This window comes from Schistocerca gregaria, chromosome 4 (genome assembly GCF_023897955.1).
Source record: "Schistocerca gregaria isolate iqSchGreg1 chromosome 4, iqSchGreg1.2, whole genome shotgun sequence".
Lineage (NCBI taxonomy): Eukaryota > Metazoa > Arthropoda > Insecta > Orthoptera > Acrididae > Schistocerca > Schistocerca gregaria.
In genome coordinates, this window is record NC_064923.1 from 459,892,647 (window position 1) to 459,911,193 (window position 18,547).

The window sequence follows — 18,547 nt, forward strand, 5'->3', positions numbered from 1 at the left end:
CAGAAGCTCTCCTGCGAACCTTGCAGAACTATCACTCCTGAAAGAAAGGATACTGTGGAGACATGGCTTAGCCACAGCCTGGGGGATGTTTCCAGAATGAGATTTTCACTCTGCAGCGGAGTGTGCGCTGATATGAAACTTCCTGGCAAAGGTCCCGAGCTCGAGTCTCGGTCGGGCACACAGTTTTAATCTGCCAGGAAGTTTCATATCAGCGCACACTCCGCTGCAGTGTGAAAATCTCATTCTATTATGTTATCTGTCGTGTCCTTAAGTTATGCAGAGTGATTTATTATCAGCTGCGGGTGGCGATGTGTTGTCTAATGTACTTGTTCGCATGATACCAAATACTTCCGACCACAGTGCATATCTTTAAATGTCACAACAGGTGGTTCTCGTGCTGTCTGGGCTGAACATCTTCTGTGGCAGCGCCACCCTGGCTGTGAACACGACGCAGATCTTCCTGTGGAGCGGCAGCTCCATAGACTCGGACGTGTCGACCATCATCGTCAACTGCATCCAGACGGTGTCGTCGCTGGCGGCGTCTCTGCTGGTGGACCGGCTGGGACGGCGGCCGCTGCTGCTCGTCTCCTTCCTCGTGTCGTCCGTCTCCCTGGTCGCCGAGGGCGCCTACTTCTACCTCCGGGAGCACGCCTCCAGTGACGTCACCGACACCCTGGGCTGGCTGCCGCTCACCGCCCTCATTTGCTTCTACGTAAGTAGCCGTAGCTTTACGATCTCGAAGCGAAAAATCTGACAATGGAGTGGCGCCGTACCTCTCCCCCAAAGCATAAAAAATTTGATAGCCTACACTCCTTTCTTTCGTACCTGGGAGTTCATAAGAAATTCTGACACTGGTTTCATGGCCTGATATATTACCCCAGTTTATATGGAGAACCCACTCGTACCAAGGACATTCAACAAGTAATGCCACACATTTCTTTTTTCTGATATCATATTGATGCAGGTTTACAATACAGCATATTATTCTTCTTACAACTTTATTGTTTTTGTCCACATGCGACGGCGCGGTTCCTTCCGTCCCTTTACGACGAACCTGCACCTACCTGTGAACATTGTCTCAGCATGTTATCAGTAGGGAAGCCGGGCGAAACCTACTGTACTTCGACGTGAACCAGGCTGCAATTAAAGTCACTAATCTACGTTTCGGGAGAAAGTTTTCACACGAAATGAAAGGTTGGAAATTTTGTCCTTAATTAATATAATCTGAAACGTAGGTGAACAAGTATCACTCCCAAGCCCGTGATAGTCTTAACACAGTCACTCACAATCCCTTTCACTCACGTTAGCAAGTTTATGGTGATGCATTTCCCGAAAACGTAATAGCTACAAAAATACGAATTGTTTTTGGTTGAGAATGCTCGCCAAATATTAAGCCTGTCGGTACCTAATGCAGTCACAGTTTTTAGCCACCGACCTGCTCAATACGCCACGCGGTGTATATGTCTTTCCTCGTCACAAAATTCACTTAAAAATTCCGAAATTTCTACACACGCATCGGAATAATTATGCCACCACCTTACGACACTTTTGATGTATGAAACACTGCTAGATCCGGCAACTTATCATTTCCATCGGAACTACTATTACACACATCCACACTGTTTCATGGCTAGGCTGCCACTCCTCTCTAGAATACTCTGTCTTCTGTACCAGCAGAGAGAGGCGCGCAAAGGATATTGCTTTACTATTGGTCAGTTCACTCAACAGCCAATAGAAAACAACATTCTCCCTCATCAGTCCGCGCTTTTCATCAATAACCAATTGCAAAATAGTAAACCTAACGACTGTACTTTTTTCTGACGTAATTATCTAATATGCTGAAGTTTTGTTTATGCATAAAGTTATTTACTATTGTTATTTATACCTGAATTAACATTCCCTTTTCCATAAACTTACTTTACAAATCTATTCTACAAAAATCCCCTTTGTCCACATCCATACTTCTTCGAAATGTTCCCACACTAAATCCCACTACATAACTAGTTAAACAATTATCTTAATATTAACCTTAAACCACACTCACGCATCATTCATACTGCTAAAACACATTTATAACATTTTACATACAGAAAAAGACATAATAACACTTTATGAAAATACTAGAACAGGTTATGAAAAACATTCTACTACTTTAGTGCACTCTAGTGGGCACAGTCAAAATAAATCAGTCGCCTATCCAATATTGTCCTCTATCGGCTGATACATTACGTGCGCGTCCAGTCTCGCGTCACCATCTGTCACTATCCAGCTCTGAGACACAGCTCTCACTTAACCGCCTCCAAGGCAGAATCGGTATACGGCACTACGCCCCACACACAATCTCCATTAAATGAGACGACTTTACGACACGTTACTGGCAGAGCTGTATCTCCACTTGGTACCACTCTACTGGTCGACGTCGGAGCCAACGTCTCGCGGCGTCAATAACGTCCCCATCATCCACGTAATGCTTCCAGCAAAATGCATCCTTCATTGAGCCAAACATATGGAACTCGGAAGGTACGAAATCCGGCCTGTAGGGTCGATGTGGAAGAACATTTCTTTGAAGATTTGCGAGTTCCTCTCGGACGCATAGACTCTTGTGAGGCTTTGGGTAGTCATGAAGAAGTTCGTTTGCATTTTTGTGACGACGAACACACTGAAGTTGTTCCTTCAGTTTCCGAGGACAGCAGAATACACTTCACAGTTGATCGATGCACCTCGAGAGAGGACATCGAACAGAATAACCCCTTCACAATCCCAGAGGATAGTCGCCATGACTTTACGTGACTGAGGGTACGGCTCTGAACTTTTTCGTCGGAGGAGTGGTGGTGTGGCGCCACTCCATGGATTGATATTTTGTTTCCGGTTCGAATTGATGAACCCATCGCCTGTGACGAGGTTGGACAAAAAATTCCCTCGTAAGGCGCAAGAAATTTCACTAATCTGGTCCTTCGTTGCTCTTTTAGGTGTTTTGTAAGGCGACGAGGAACCCAGCGGCCACACACCTTCGATTACCCTAAGTGGTGGACGAGTGTGTCAGCACTGCAAACTTTTTACAGAGACGTCCAGTTGAGCAGTGAGTTGTTTGATTGTGATCCGTCGATCACCTGAAATGAGAGTGTCCGCCATTTCCGGAGTAACAGCTGTGTGTGGATGGCCGGTACACGAGAGATCCGGCAGGTTTGCGCGACTTAATTACGGTGATGACAGATGCCTAGCACGACGACCCACCCTGCTTTTATTCGCTGCCAGTTATCTGTAGACATTCTGCAAGCACCTATGAATATATGTGATGTGCGGTTTTTTGCCAATGGGAACTTAATGACCTCTTTGTTTCAAACGCACCTCCGTTGCAGACCACAGTTTGAAGGCTAAGAGTAGCGGCGCCACCTATCGGAAATTTATGAAAGTATAGTCCGCCCCCGGTAGCTCAGTGGTCAGCGCGACAGACTGTCAATCCTAAGCGCCCGGGTTCGATTCTCGGCTGGGTCGGAGATTTTCTCTGCTCAGGGACTGGGTGTTGTGTTGTCCTAATCATCATCATTTCATCGCCATCGACGTGCAAGTCACCGAAGTGGCGTTAAATCAAAAGACTTGCACTAGGCGAGCGGTCTACCCGACGGGAGGCCCTCGTCACACGCCATTATTATTATTAATTATGAAAGTATAGATGCTGAAGCAGGAATATCCCATGCTGTTCCACAATAAATTCCGCATCTTTCGACCTAAATTTGTGGAGAAAAAAATGTATTACTTTACTTACTGAACGCCCCTCATAATTAAACGTTTCTGCCTAAGACGATTAAAGTTCCGGGTTGGCAAGGGCTCTAGAAAAGCGAAACAAAATTTAAAAAAAGTAGAGAGGGTTAATAAGAGTTAAACAAGACAAAATTGAAATTAGAATCGTAACAGTAGCCCTCTCCCCCTCCCGGATGATGCACTCTCTCCCTCCGTTTATCTCTCCTATCAACTCTGATCCTCACCCCTTCCCTCCTTTCCTACATCGTTTCCCCAGACTCCCTCTCTCCCCCTTCCATTCTGTTTTCTCCCCTCCTAACCTCTCTCTGCCTCCCCTCTCCCCCCCCCCCCCCCACCAAGAGTCCTTTTATATACCCCTCCTCTGCCTTTCCCCATTCCCTGTCGTGTCTGCCCAGACCCCACCACCCACTTATGGGTCCTCGTCCTCCATCGGCTCCTTTGCCCCCTCCCCACACTTCGTTTTTTCCTCTCCTTCCCCCCTTTCCTTCCTGTCATCTGTCCAGGTTCCACCCATCTGCTCTCGGCTGTGGTATATCATATTTGTGCCAATTTTTTTTGTGCAGTGTTCAAGTGAATGTTCAGTGTTGTTTCGTCTTTCCAAACTGTTGCGAACAGAAACGATGCTGTCGCTGGGTGTAAATTTTATATCTCTTGCGAACAGAAACCAGACTATCGCCGAGTTTTTTTAATTGTCTGTCTATTCTTTTAGCTGTCTGCTTTATATGTATTTTATTAGTATCATCAACCCTTTGTTCTATGTTTTAAGTTCCACGATTTCCCACCATTTTACCATTTAAGTAAACCGATTTTATCGCCTGAAATTCTGAAGGCTGAAGAACGGCGTCCTAAGCTGCTGCCAGCCCGCCCCTTTCGGGGGGGATCGAAACCCAGTAAAGAAAAAAAAAATGTAGCCCTCATGCCTCTACTAACGGTATACGTTACTAAGTTGTACCTCGAAAATACAATTTATGCATTGCAAACGTTTTTACCATCTGTGCTGCAGTCTGCCTAACAAACTGAAAACTCCTGAAATTGTGTGGTAACAGAAGTCATCTCGATGACTCCGTCTCCGCTGTCATATGTGTAGAGGTTCCATAGCGACACAGACAACTGTATAGCTTAAAGTCTTATTTCCTACGTTTGTAATGACTGCTTAGGGCAGACTACTTCACCCCAGCTTTGAATACCATAAAATGGGTACGGTTCGATAATGTTGCTCTTGTGTGAACACATGTAGAGGTATGGAACACGGAAAAATTCATGAAACCAAGACTAGGGAGGTATCTAAATATACTAAAACGTCATATAATGATAAATAGTCTTGTACAAGATAAACACTTCATGTGTAAATACAGTTCAAGGACCCATGTGCCTTTACATTCCCACAGGACACAGAGGACAACATAAAAAGCGTATTATTATTAATTCCTCAATCATTGTCTTATGAGTGGAGCAGCATTGAGATAAGTCACGTATTTCTAATTAGTCACCCGCATTTCAATACTGCGGCTGACTAATTAGAAATGGGTTTTGATTACCAAGTGTTCCAAAGAATTTGAAAGTGCGAACAAAGACTTAAGATTTCGCACTCCAAACGCGTCTGCAGAATGTATCGTCAACAAAAACCAAATCCTCCATTGGCTGAAAGGTCACTTGATTTACTTTAGCGTAAATGCAGGGTAAATGTGCAAGATAGCAACATAACCCAGAACGAAGTCGCTTCATTGCTCCCGTTTCACTATCATAAGGCAAAGAGTCTATCCTACGAGGAAAATCGACACGTCGTCGCAACAGAAGCAAATTATGCATATTGCCTTGATGAGTTGGCCTTTGAAAACGACTTTTCCTGCATAACGTTCCTATTCTCCGACTCCAGTCGGAGCTTGCTCGAGCCATCAAGACATATTTTGCTGTTTCCAACCAGAAACGTACTGCCGTGGGAGACAGATAAGTAGATTACAGGTCTTCAAGTAACTATCGCAGCCTGCGGGAACGCGCGGCATGAAAGGTGTTTCATGAGGCACCCGCTTCGGCCGCTCAGGCGTTGGTCGACGCCGTCCGGCGGTGATTGTTCCTTCGGCGGCCCCGTCGGCCACTCCGTTTCTGCATCTTCATCTATATCCTCATGTACACGAGTACTCTGCAATTCACAATTAAGTACCTGTCAGGGACCTCATCGGAGCGTCTTTAACCTACTTCTATACCGTTCACCTCTGGAACTACACGCAGGAAAAACGAACGCTTTAATCTTTCTGTGCGAACGCTGATTTCTCTTATTTTAGTATGATGATCATTTCTCCATACTTAGGTGGGCGCCAACAAAATACGTTCACGCTACGAGCAGAATGTTGGCGATTGAAATTTCATGAGAAGGTCCTGCCGCAGCGAAAAGCGCCTTTGTTTTAATGACTGCCACAACAATTCGTGTATCATAACTCCATCTACATCCTACTCTGCAAGCCACATAATGGTGTGTGGTGAAGGGTACTTTTGTACCACTAACTGAGTTCCAATCTTGTTCCACTCGCGAACAGTTCGTAGGAAGAATGATCGCCAGTAAGCCTCTATATTGGCTCTAATTTCTCGAATTTTCGTCTCGTGGCCATTACTAGAGACGTATGTGGGGTTGGGGGGTGTAATACGTTTTCCGACTCTTCCCGGAAAATGCTCTCTCGAAATTTCAACAGTAAATCTCTCAGTGATGCACAACGCCTCTCTTGTCACGTCTGCCGAGTTTGCTGAGCATCTCTGTAATGTGATCGCGTCGGCTAAACGATCCCGTGACGAAACGCGCCGTTCTTCATCGGATCTTCTCTGTCTCTTATATCAGTCCTACACGGCAGTGATGCCAGATAGATGAACAATTCTCAAGACTCGGTCGAAGGAGCACCTTATAAGCCACTTCCTTTGTTGAAGAGTTAATTTCCTTAATATTGTTCCTATGAATCTGCGTCTGCCGTCCGCTTTTCCCACGTGTTTTATGTGCTGATTCCACTTAAGATCGCTCTGGATGGTTACTCATAGATACTTTACGGTAGATACTGTTTCCAGCGATTTGTCGTCAATAATGTAGCTGCACAGTAGTGGATTTCTTTTCCTATGTATGCGCAATATGTTATATTTCTTTCCATTCAGGGTCGACTGCCAGAGCCTGCACCATTCATCTATTCTGCGCAGGTCATTCTGCAAATTCTTACTCTCTCCTGGCGTTGTTATTTTGTTATAAACAACCACATCATCTGCGAACAGTTTTAAAGAGAATCCGACGCTTTCCACAAGATCATTTATATATATTGTAAACAGTAACGGCCCAATCACACTTCATTTAGGTACTCCGGAAATTAATTTTACACCGATTTTGTTCGGTTAAGAGCGACGTGTTGACTTCCATCTGCAGGCAAGTTCTGAATCGCGTAGCAAATCTGCTCCGATTCTTGATAAGCTCGTATTTTTTTTCACTAAACGGCAGTGCGCGACGGTGTCAAACGCCTCCCTGAAGTCAAGGAACACGGCATAAACCTGAGCGCCATTGTTTACGGCGCTGTGGATCTCATGGAGGAACAGAGCGAGCTGAGTTTCGCAGGATCTCTGTTTGCGAAATGCATGTTGATTTTTATAGAGGAGATTTTCATTTCCAAAAACGTCATAAACAATTCTTGAGCATTAAACATGTCCAATAATTCTGCAACAGATTATCGTCAACGATATATGTCCATAATTGTGTGCATGTGTTCTACGGCCCATCTTAAAAAGGGAGATGACCTGCGCTTTCTTTCAGTCGCTAGGAACCCTTTGTTGCCCAAGCGATTAACGTTAAATTCCTGCCAGAAGGGGAGCAAGTTCCTTGGTATAGTCTTTGTCGAATCTTATACGTATCTCACCTGCTCCTGATGCATTTCCACTACTAAGCGTCTGTAGTCGTTTTTCTATTCCGCGATCGGTTATTTAAATATCTGCCATTTCAGCGTTCTACGACAATTGAAAGGAGGGACCGTGTTACCATCTTCTGCGTTGCAACAATTGCGGAAGACCGAATTCCGTATTTCCGCCTTCTCTCTGCTGTCTTCCGTTTCGGAGCCAGTATGACCACTGTATGAATGATTTTGGCCCATTTACTGTTTTTACATATGACCAACACTTACTAAATAGGGTTTTTAGTCAGATCGGATAACAAAGTTTTACTTTCAAAGTCATTGACACTTCACTTACTGGTCTCCTTACGCCCATTTTCGCTTCGTTCGCCTTTTCTTTGTGAGCTAGGTTTTTACTTCCCTTGATTCTAAGATAGAGTTCTCTCTGTTTACGTAGTAGTTTCCTAATATGGCTATTAAACACATCCCTTCAGACCTTACTCGGTACGTACTTGCCGAGGGCATACTGCACGATGCCTTTGAATTTTTTCCATTTGTTCTCAACATCTTCGTCCACATTGCTGAATATTTGATGTTGAGTGATCAGATATTCTGAAATTAGTATCCTGTCACTGTTCTTAAGCAAAAATGTATTCCTATCTTTCTTAACATTCTTTGTAAGACCAGTTGTCATGGAATCTATCATAATCTTATGATCAGCCTTGAGACTATCTCATCTATTTAGCGATAGTACAAAACGAGCTGCCCTTCTTTGAATTTTTTCGATGTCCTCCATCAAAGCTATTTGATGCGCATCCCACACCGCACAGAAGAGGTAGGACGAGTATAGTGTACGCGGTCTCTGTAGTAGACTTGTTACATTTTGTGAGTGTTCTGCCAATAAATCGCAGTTTTTGGTTTGCTTTCCCCACAACATTATCTTTGTTTTCGTTCCAGTTTAAATTATTCGTAGCTGTAATCTCTAAGTATTTAGTTGGGTTTACAGGCTTTAGTTTTGTGTGATTTATCATGTAACTGAAAATCAGCGGATTGTTTTCAGTGTGCTTATGGATGACTTCATACATTCCATTATTTAGAATCAATTTTCACTTTTCGCTCCACACAGTTATCTTGACTACATCATTTTGAAAGTTTTTTTAATCGTCTGATGATCTTACGGATGTAAACGACAGCATCAACTGCAAACAATCTAAGAGGACTGCTCACATTATCTTCGAAATCGTATATGTAGTTTAGGAACAACGGAGGACCTATAACACTTCCTTGGGAAACACCAGATATTAATTCTGTTTTACTCGATGACTTTCCGTCAGTTACTACGAACTGTGACAGTTCTGACAGGAACTCACGAATCCAGTCGCACCACTGACACAATACTCCATAGGCACGCAATGTAATTAAGTCACTTGTGAGCGTGAAAAACTTTTGGAAATCTAAAAATACGGAATCAATTTTAGGTCTGCTGTCGATAGCATTCACTAATTCCTGCAAAGAACGGTATTTTCTGAATCCCTGTTGGCTATTTGTAAATAAATCGTTTGCTTCGAGGTGATTCATAATGTTCGAGCACATTATATGTTCCAAAATCCTATTGCAAATCGACGTTAGTGATAGGGGTTTGTAATTCAGTGGATTGCTACTATTTCCTTTCTTGGGCATTGGTGTGACTTGTGCAGCTTTCCAGTATCTGGGTACTGCTATTTCTTCGAGCGAGTTATTGTATGTGATGCTAAGTATGGAGCTATTGTACCAGCATATTCCGAAATTAACCTGACTGGTTTACAATCTAGACCGAAATTCTTATCTTTCTTGAGTGTTTTAAGCTGATTTGTTACATCGAGGGTATCTAGTTCTAAGTTGCTTATGTTGGTAGCTGTTCCTGATACGAATTCTAGATTGTTCTTCGTCCTCTTTTGTGAAAGAATTTCGGAAAACTTGGTTTAGTAACTATTCTTTAGTGGCACTGCCATCAATAACATCACTATTGTTAAAGCCTATTGAAGTTATTGATTGCGTCTTGCCAGGTTTGTATGACGATTGAGGAAGGACCTCCAAGTATGACGGCTGTGGCAGCAGCGGTAGCACAGTCTTGTATGACGTCACCGGCTATGGCTGAAGGACAGCAGAGTAGGTAATCACTGCTTTGGAGACGGCACATTTAGAGTATTGACCAATTTGCAAGAGTAGGGCCTTCAAAGGCGGTCAGATAACACCAGAGGAGAATAAAGCACAAGAATATGTCTCAAAATCCCATTCGGATGTTTACCAGCAGCCAGGACACGAAGAAGAAGGCGACTTTCAACTCTTCTGCAGCAAGCGAGGCGAAAGGGAACGAAAGAATTCTCAATAACTTACCGACACCACAAAGAGACAACTACCACTCCCGACTTCGGACCAGTTCCCACCCTCCAACAATAGGGCGAACAAATGGATGTCACTCCAGCACCTGGATCTGCACCTATCACATCGCAGGGCGCCGCAGGCCACCGGCTATAATACCGCCCATTACGGGAAAATAACTATAACTGAAAGCTGAACTTGAGAAACATATGACCGGTCCAATTAAAACCGCATATAAGGGCGGAGCTATAAAATAACACTTTGAAGCGCTGAATGATCAACAAATAGGACTTCGCTTCTTCTAGGAAGCGAAGATCCGCTTCTATAGACACCAACCACCTACGGAGGTAGTCAAATACTTACCATCTGATACATCAGGGGGGGAATTGGAAAAAGAAAACAATGTCATTGGATTTCAGAGTGTATCACTGCATCAATTGAAATCACGTGACGAAAAGACCGCTAAACTAATTCTACAAACAGTTTATAGCGTCACGATGCTGGCTTGGCCAACCAGTGAACCCGTTTATGATATTAAACACTTGATCGACACCAAAGCTGAAACTTATAGAACAAAGGAAGGGCCATCACAATGTAAAAGCTGCCAGTGTTGCTTTCATACAGCAAATTATTGCAACTTGCCAGCGAGATGTGTGAAATTTACAGGACACCAACCGTCGAAGAACTGCCAAAGGATGAAGACCTAGAAACAAAATTGCGTAAATTGTGAAGGTGAACATCTCGCCATATGGAAAGGAAGCTCCACTTTCACACAAGCACTAAGGATATACACGGCACAAAGCCAGTCAGCACGACTCTGAAATCAACAACCACCCACTACTCCTGCTCAACCACAGGTCAACAGCACCAGGGAATTCCCCACACTGCCGACGAGGACGACATCCACTTCACTCCCAACAGCCACAACAAGCACCTAACAACTGACCGTCGGCTCTACATCTATTCACGCCACCTACGACTCCTCAGAGCTCAACGAGATATTCTCCAGTACCACGGGCTTCCTGGCAACACTCTAACAGAAGAACATCCCCGCCATCATTCAGGAAACGTTTCAACAGTTCAAAGCTGCACCACATATTCTTCTCAAAGCACTCGCTCTCTTGAAATGGCACCAAGAAACTCTTTGCCTCTGCAAATGGTCCGTAGGCTATCACGGAGAGATGACCTCACATCTTGTATCCACAACGCCAATGGAATGTTACCCAGAGAGCCAGAACTAGAGGATTTTATCACGAGATTCAAGGTAGATATACTTTTTCTGAGAGAAACACATCTTCTGCCTACGCAACAATACAGACTGAAGAACACTACTGGACATCGGATGGAACGGGCTAATGGTCATGGGGGCGGAACGGATATCTTTCTCCGACGTCCCATCATACATACTACATCAGACCTGTCTCAACTAACATCACTGGAGGCAACACCAGCCTGGTTGCAGCATACCTTAGCCAGCAGCGAACATTCTCAGAAGAGGATCTGCTTGCCCTTTTCGATCTCTATTACAAGACCCTATTATCCTGATGTCTAAACTGAAGCATCTCTTTTGGAACTCCTAGAGAAACAACCCGAGGGGGAACAGACCACAAATCTGGAGGAACGCCTGGATGCCATAACATTTGGTCCAGACGACCCAACACATAATCCCTAAAATTCACACCAGTAGCCCAACGTCCAGGACATGCTATGCTCAGAAACTTTTGACTCGACCACCAGCTGAAGACCATAAATGCTTTGACTTCTGATCATCACACAGTGTTTGGTGAACTAACCAAAGCGGTGGAACAGGAACGTTTACCAGAAAGAACGATCACCATTTAGACCACTACAAGGCATTTCTCAACAATAATGGCTCCCCTACGTCTGAAGTATCTGCCCCTGGCTATCGCGAGGAGACCATTGCTGCACTCGCTGGGAAGATAAAGCAGACCATTCGCCAACGACCGAAATTCACGCTCGGCACCACGACGACTTCTCGCGTTTACTCCAACACTGAGCGAGGTGGCTCAGTGGCTAGCACTGAACGTGAATGTGATGCCGGTGCTCCCGCAGGCTGTCCTCGCACAGTTCGCGGATGACACCGCGTTATTAACAAATAGTCGACGGGTCACCGTGCTAATTTGGCACCTACAGCGGCAACTGAACATCACAGAACAATGAGCAACGGCACATCGTATAAAACTTAATGTAGAGAAGATGAGGGCAATTCTCTTCACCAGCCGACGATCTGACCTTCGTGACAACTTGATTATAAACAGCGTTCCGTTCCCTTGGAATGGTCACGACTGTTATTTGGAAGTCATAACTGATAAAATATTATTCTTCAAGCATCAAGTCAACGGTAAAAAGGCTGATATGTGGCGTCGGATATGCTATTTGTGTCCCCTCCTCGCCAGCTCTCGTATGTTTGTTAGCAGAAAACTTAAGCTACACCAAGCAACGGTCCTACCCTCCTTATTATATGGGTGCTCCTGCTGGGGCACCACGAGAAACACAAATAATAAACAGTTACAGGTGTTGCAAAATCGCTGTCTTGGACTCATTCTCATAGCCACTCAGTGGGCTTGGACGAAGGATTTTCGTCAAGAACTTGACACTGCGGCAGACCTGTTACCCAACAACCTCGGCACCGGGTTCAGGTGCCACGGGCTATAATCGAGGATCCTCAATGCCCAACAAAAACGTGTAGAAACCACCATCATAGAAGGATCACGTCCCAGTGTACGCAGTCTTTCTTACGAGTAAAGAAAGAGAACAATACCCCATTTCCCTTTTATGTCTGACACCCCCCCCCCCCCCCCCCCCCACACACACACACACACAGAGAGAGAGAGAGAGAGAGAGAGACACATACATATAGACAATACAAACCATCAGCTGCGAGCAGCACACTTCAGAAGGCCAGAGAAGCCAATGGTAGTAAGGAGTCTCACCTGAAAGCTATCCGAAGTCTCCAAGTAATATGCCTTCCATACATTGTGCGTCCAGCATCTGGTGCTCCGTAGCCCATATGCTTTTTGCTAGAGAAGGAAAGTCGTTATAAATACAGACTATGTCAAGGTGATATAATGATGAAGTCTGTGTTGCTATTTGTCAGCAGTCGCCAACAGTAACCATTTGAAGATGTCTGGCATCACGCTAGATGAAATTTTTCGAGATTTATCTAAAATGATCCGTGGCAGACATTAGAACTGTATATTCAGCGCATCCACCGGAAAAGTGTGAAGTGTCATGCCGACTTCTGCATTAATTTTTATTTAGCCGTAACTCAACAAAATCAGTTCATAATACTTACTCGAAAGCTGTTACCTTTGGTTACTCCAACGTGAAATAAGATGTTCCTCAGCTCGTTTGTGTTGTGCCCCAGGATTCGCAATATTCCCGAAATTTGTGGGAGGTTGTGTGACTATACATAGTGTAAAGAAATAATATCGAAAAATACAAGGGCCAGTGAGGCTATCTTCAGGAACAAACAGAAAACAGGAACTGGCGTGTCCGGAAGCGTCACCCAACAGCACTTCAGAGCATCGACGCTACAGGATCAGTGTCTCTTCAGGAGCAGACAGTAGTCTGTTCGCTGTTGGATCACCCAGCTGGCTGCAATGAGAACGTTGGATGGCGTTGGACTCACCGAGCCTGTCACAGCAACATTGTGACAGCGAAAAAACATGTCTGCTGTCGAAGGCGAGACGTAGCCGCAAGAATTAGACCTTATGAAGTGGAAGTTCTCTAGCTTCGTAGGGTGACGTCTGCAGTCATGAGTTCCCATCCTCACTAGGTTCCTCAATGTACCCTCTACAAGCCACCTAAGTATGTTGGTATTGTTTTGTTGCATCGTGGTTAGGTATGGATATCCTTCACTTCACATTACATCTCTTAAACAGAACTTGGTTATGGAATATTGCAGGTTCTCAGTTTGTGTAAGGCAGTGTTAGTAAGAAGCAATAGGTAGGGTTCCTCACTCCACGACGATAGGTCACAGGAGTACGTATTATAGCAGAGTGGAAAAGCTTGAGCTAGTGCGAGATGATGTCCATGGGCTACAACAAGCAACGGAGATCCTCTTACAAAAATACGCGACAATATTGGCAACTTAAAATATCATTCATGAAACAAATGAATAAAAAGCTATGCCGACCATATTGGAAGCTTTATTCTGCATCTAATTCTACAAACATACTCAGCAAGGCACAGTACGGTGGTAGTCATTTCCTTTTCTGTTCCATTTGTAAACAGAGCGGAAGAGAAACGGTTATCTATATGCCTCTGTCCAAGCCCTAATTTCTCTTATCTGTGTGGTCTTTGCCCGCAATGTACGTTGGCCGCAATAGAATCGTTCTGCAGTCAGTCAAATACCGGCTTCCTAAATTTTTTCAGTAGTTTTCCGCGAAGAGAACATCATTTTCCATCGAGGAAGTCCCATTTGACATCGCCGTAATACTCACGTATCGATGGAACCTCCAGGTAACAAATCTAGCAGCCCGCCTCTGTATTGCTTCGATGTCTTCCTTTAATCCGACGCGATCCAAAACACTTCAGCAGTACTCAAGAATAGGCCGCACTAGTGTTCTATACGTAGTCTCCTATACAGATGAACCACATTTCCCTAAAATTCTCCCAGTTAACCGAAGTCGACCATTCGCCTTCCCTACTACAATCCTTACATGCTTCTTCTATTTTGTATCGATTTACAACATTACGCCTATATATTTAACCGCAAATGTGTCAAATGGCCCACCGCTAAAACTGTATTTGAACATTACGGGATTGTCATCTTGCATCCTCCTGCAGTCACTCATCCTAGATATCTTCCGGTACACTTCAACAACGTCAGCAAACATCAGCAGATTTCTGACACCCTATCCGTCAGATCATTTATGTTTATAGAGAATAAGATTGGTACTATCATACTTCGCTGGGGCATTCCTGACTACTCTGATGAACTCTCGCCGTCGAGGGCAAGCACTGGGTTCTATTACTTAAGAAGGCATCCAGCCAATCACGTATCAGGGAACCCATTCTGTATGATCGCACCTTGTTTAACATGCCGCAGAATGTCACCGTGTCGAAATCTAGGAATATGGAATCTGCCTGTTGCCCGTCATCCATGGTTCGTAGGACATCATGTGAGAAAACGCGAAGCTGAGATTCGCACGAACGATATTTTCTAAAACCGCTCTGATGTGTGGACAGGAGCTTTGCGGGGCAATTACGAAACTTTCAGTAGTGTTCGTTAGCCAATCTAGGTCGGTATTCTCTGAAGCAAAGATACGAATACTCGTAGTATGAACATGTTTGAATTTTGCGTTCAAGAAATTATACACTCCGTTAAAACAGCCTGGATAACAGCAAATGTGATACCATAAGACTTTCGACACTGAGAGATGCTGATGTTAGCTACGATAGGGCTGTGCTCGGAACTCACTTTGTTTTATTGGTCCTTCAGTATAAAATAAGGAATTTACCTACACAACTGAATTGAAATAACGTTAATATCACATGAGAGCCACATAGTAGAAAGTTAATATTTACTCTGAGTTCGCGATCTCTAACTACTGTTATCAAAGTAAATGGTGTGTGAAAATTTATGTCGAAACAGTAGTAACTGTGTCAGTCGCCACACTTATAGTCAGTGTTCAGTTTATGCAGCATACGGGGGGGAATATAATTGGATACCGGAACAACTCATGAAGATGCGAGGTAAACAAATTTTTCTTGAAGTGCTCAGTGAACCACTTAATACAGACTACTTTCACAATGTAACCAACTTAACAATCGTATACAGATTTTGAAATTGGTATATTTAGATGTAGTAACGTGCTGGGTTCAAAACGAAACTGCTGCAAACTCATTCCCTATTCTTCATTTCGTGGCTCAAACACAGTGTGATCCAATTTGCCCGGATTCCTATTAGTGGACATTAATATGGGGTATGTCCACCCTTATCTTGTATGATAGTTTCAGCTTTGCTGGGGACACTTTCAATTAGGTCCGTGAATGTCCGTGGAGGAATGACAGCCCGTACTTCGCCAAGGGCTGAAAACAGAGAAGGTAGTGATGTTGGACGCTGGGGTCTAGATCGAAGTCGACGTTCTAACTCATCCCAAAGGTGGTAAGGTGGAGAAATGGGCTCATGTCGGGAGCAGCTCATTTCAGGAATGTTATTGTCCACAAACCATTGCCTCACAGATGTTGCTTTACCTCAGGGTGCACAGTCATGTTGGTACGAACTGTTCCGCTATTGTACGCAGTGCACATTGTCGTTAAATGTATTCATATCATTTCGAATGTAGCACTTTCTGAAGCGTAATAAGAGGATCACACCCTGACCCCGAAAAACTCCCCCATACAGTAACATCACTTTCTCTGTACTTCATTACCGATACACTCCTGATGGCAGGAAAGTCTTCCAGGCTTTTGGCAAACGCAAATCCTTCCATTTGTCTGCTACAGGGCATAGTGTGATTCACCAGATTACTCGTTTCCAGTCATCCTCTGTCCAGTAGCATCACGTTTTACACCATCTCAAGCTTTGCTTAACACTGACTGCTTAAGCGTGTGACTTATGACGAGCTGCTCGATCACTGTCCCCGTTATTTTAAACTCCCTACACAAAGGACTGGGTGGACTGCTGGTAGCTCTTTGGAACTCCTTCCGCTGATAACAAGCGGTTATTTTGCAACCTCCCTCCCCCCCCCCCCCCACCCCACACACACAATGCTCGACGGTGCCTGTCAGTACATGAAATCTACATAACCATCGTTTACCTGTGCTTATTACTTTGCGTTCCCACGTCACAACCATATCCCCAAACGTTGTGAACAAATCAATGAGGATTTGCAGAAAATAATTGCTTTGTGTAATGACTGGCAGTTATCTCTCAGTAAGTGTAACCTACTGCGTATAACAAGGCGAAAATCCCCATTAATATACGAGTACAGTCTTTGGAAGCGGCAACATCCGTCAAGTATCTGGGCGTGACTATTCAAAATGATCTCAAATGGAATGATCAGATTACACAAGTAACAGGTAAGGCAAACTCTAGACTGCGGTTTATTGGTAGAATCCTGAAGCGATGCCGTCCTTCAACAAAGGAAATAGCTTACAATACGTTTGTTCGTCCATTCTCCGAATATTGTTCGTCTGTGTGGGACCTTACCAGTTGGGTCTGATTCAAGAGACTGAAGAGGTCCAAAGAAGAACGGCAAGATTCGTGACTTTTACATTTAGCCATCTCGAGAGTGTTACAAATATCATAGAATCTCATAGAAAGTTTGAAGTTTGACACACTTGCAGATAGACGGCGCGCTATACGGAAGGGTCTGGTCACTAAATTCCGAAATCCGATCTTCACCGAGGATGTAGAGCATAAATTATTACCACCAACTTGCAAATTGCGCAATGATCACCATTCAAAGATAAGGGAAATTAGAGCTCGTACTGAGGCGTTCAGACAGTCGTTTTTCCCTCGGGCTATCCGCGAGTGGAACAGAGGAGGTAAGGGGAGGGGGGAGGGGGGGGAGGGGGAATATGACTTTCGAGCGAATTGTGTCCTACGCCACTCACCGCTTGGCGCCTAGCGGAGTATAGCTGTAGATGTAGATGTAGAACCGTCGATTTGGGCAGCTTTAAAACTGCTGAAATGGCTGTGATGGATTTGTTACTCATGTGACATCCAATGGCTAGTCCACTTTCGAAATCACTGAATACTCCTGACCGACCCATTACGTTGCTACTGCTTCTGTACTGACATCACAGTACTGCCCGCCTCCTTTTATACCAAAAGGTGTGCTCTCGAGACATTCAGTAGCCAGTCAAGCGTTTCATTGTGGTGTTTGGATAGTGTACTGGCAATGCCGATATTAGAGCGGCTGTGACTGCAGTGTGACTGGTTGTTTTCCTCTGCAGGTGACTTACAACGTGGGGGCGAACGCGCTGGTGTGGACTGTGGTGAGCGAGGTGGTGCCTGCCTCGATCCGAGGACTCGCCAACTCAGTGGTAGCCGTCTGGACGTCGCTGCTCACCTTCGCCTGCATCAAGCTCTTCCAGGTCGTCTCCTCGGCGCTCGGCACCTACATCCCTTTCTGGTTCTTCGGCGCGTGCGCCTTTGCGGACTTCGTGTTCACGTTCTTTTTCATTCCCGAGACAAAGGGCCGTACGCTGGAAGACATCGGTGCCGAAATGAGGGACAAGTTAGTAGGTACTGAATCGAAAGACTGCGAGAAATCGGTCCCTCGATAACTCTAACACAGGACGACTCTGAAAAGTCCTCGTACATCTCTGTGATCTGATTAATTTGAAAGCTCGAACACTGTTATGCATCGAAAAAATACATGCATAAAAGATGTGTGTGCCTTTCGTCGAGATTGAGCTTCTTTTATATGGGGCGTGTTACTTACGTAAGTTTCGTTTTTTTTATAGAAACCGGAAGTGAATATTTAAAAACGATTTTATTGTCACATGAAAGCAGTATCTTAATCTACAGCAGAATTTTCGTAAACATTAAGCTACTCATGAAAACGAATTCATGAATTCCCATCTCATGGAAATCT

The 18,547-nt window shown here is 44.4% G+C and overlaps 1 protein-coding gene across 1 annotated transcript; it reads left to right on the forward strand.

The window, feature by feature from the left end:
- The first annotated feature begins 373 nt into the window (after window positions 1-373).
- LOC126267769 (facilitated trehalose transporter Tret1-2 homolog) lies at window positions 374-18,341 on the forward strand. The gene is made up of 2 exons (XM_049973073.1): window positions 374-712; window positions 17,904-18,341. Exons 1-2 carry the CDS (start codon window positions 374-376, stop codon window positions 18,234-18,236), a joined length of 672 nt encoding a protein of 223 aa, XP_049829030.1. The 3' UTR covers window positions 18,237-18,341.
- The last annotated feature ends 206 nt before the right edge of the window (window positions 18,342-18,547 follow it).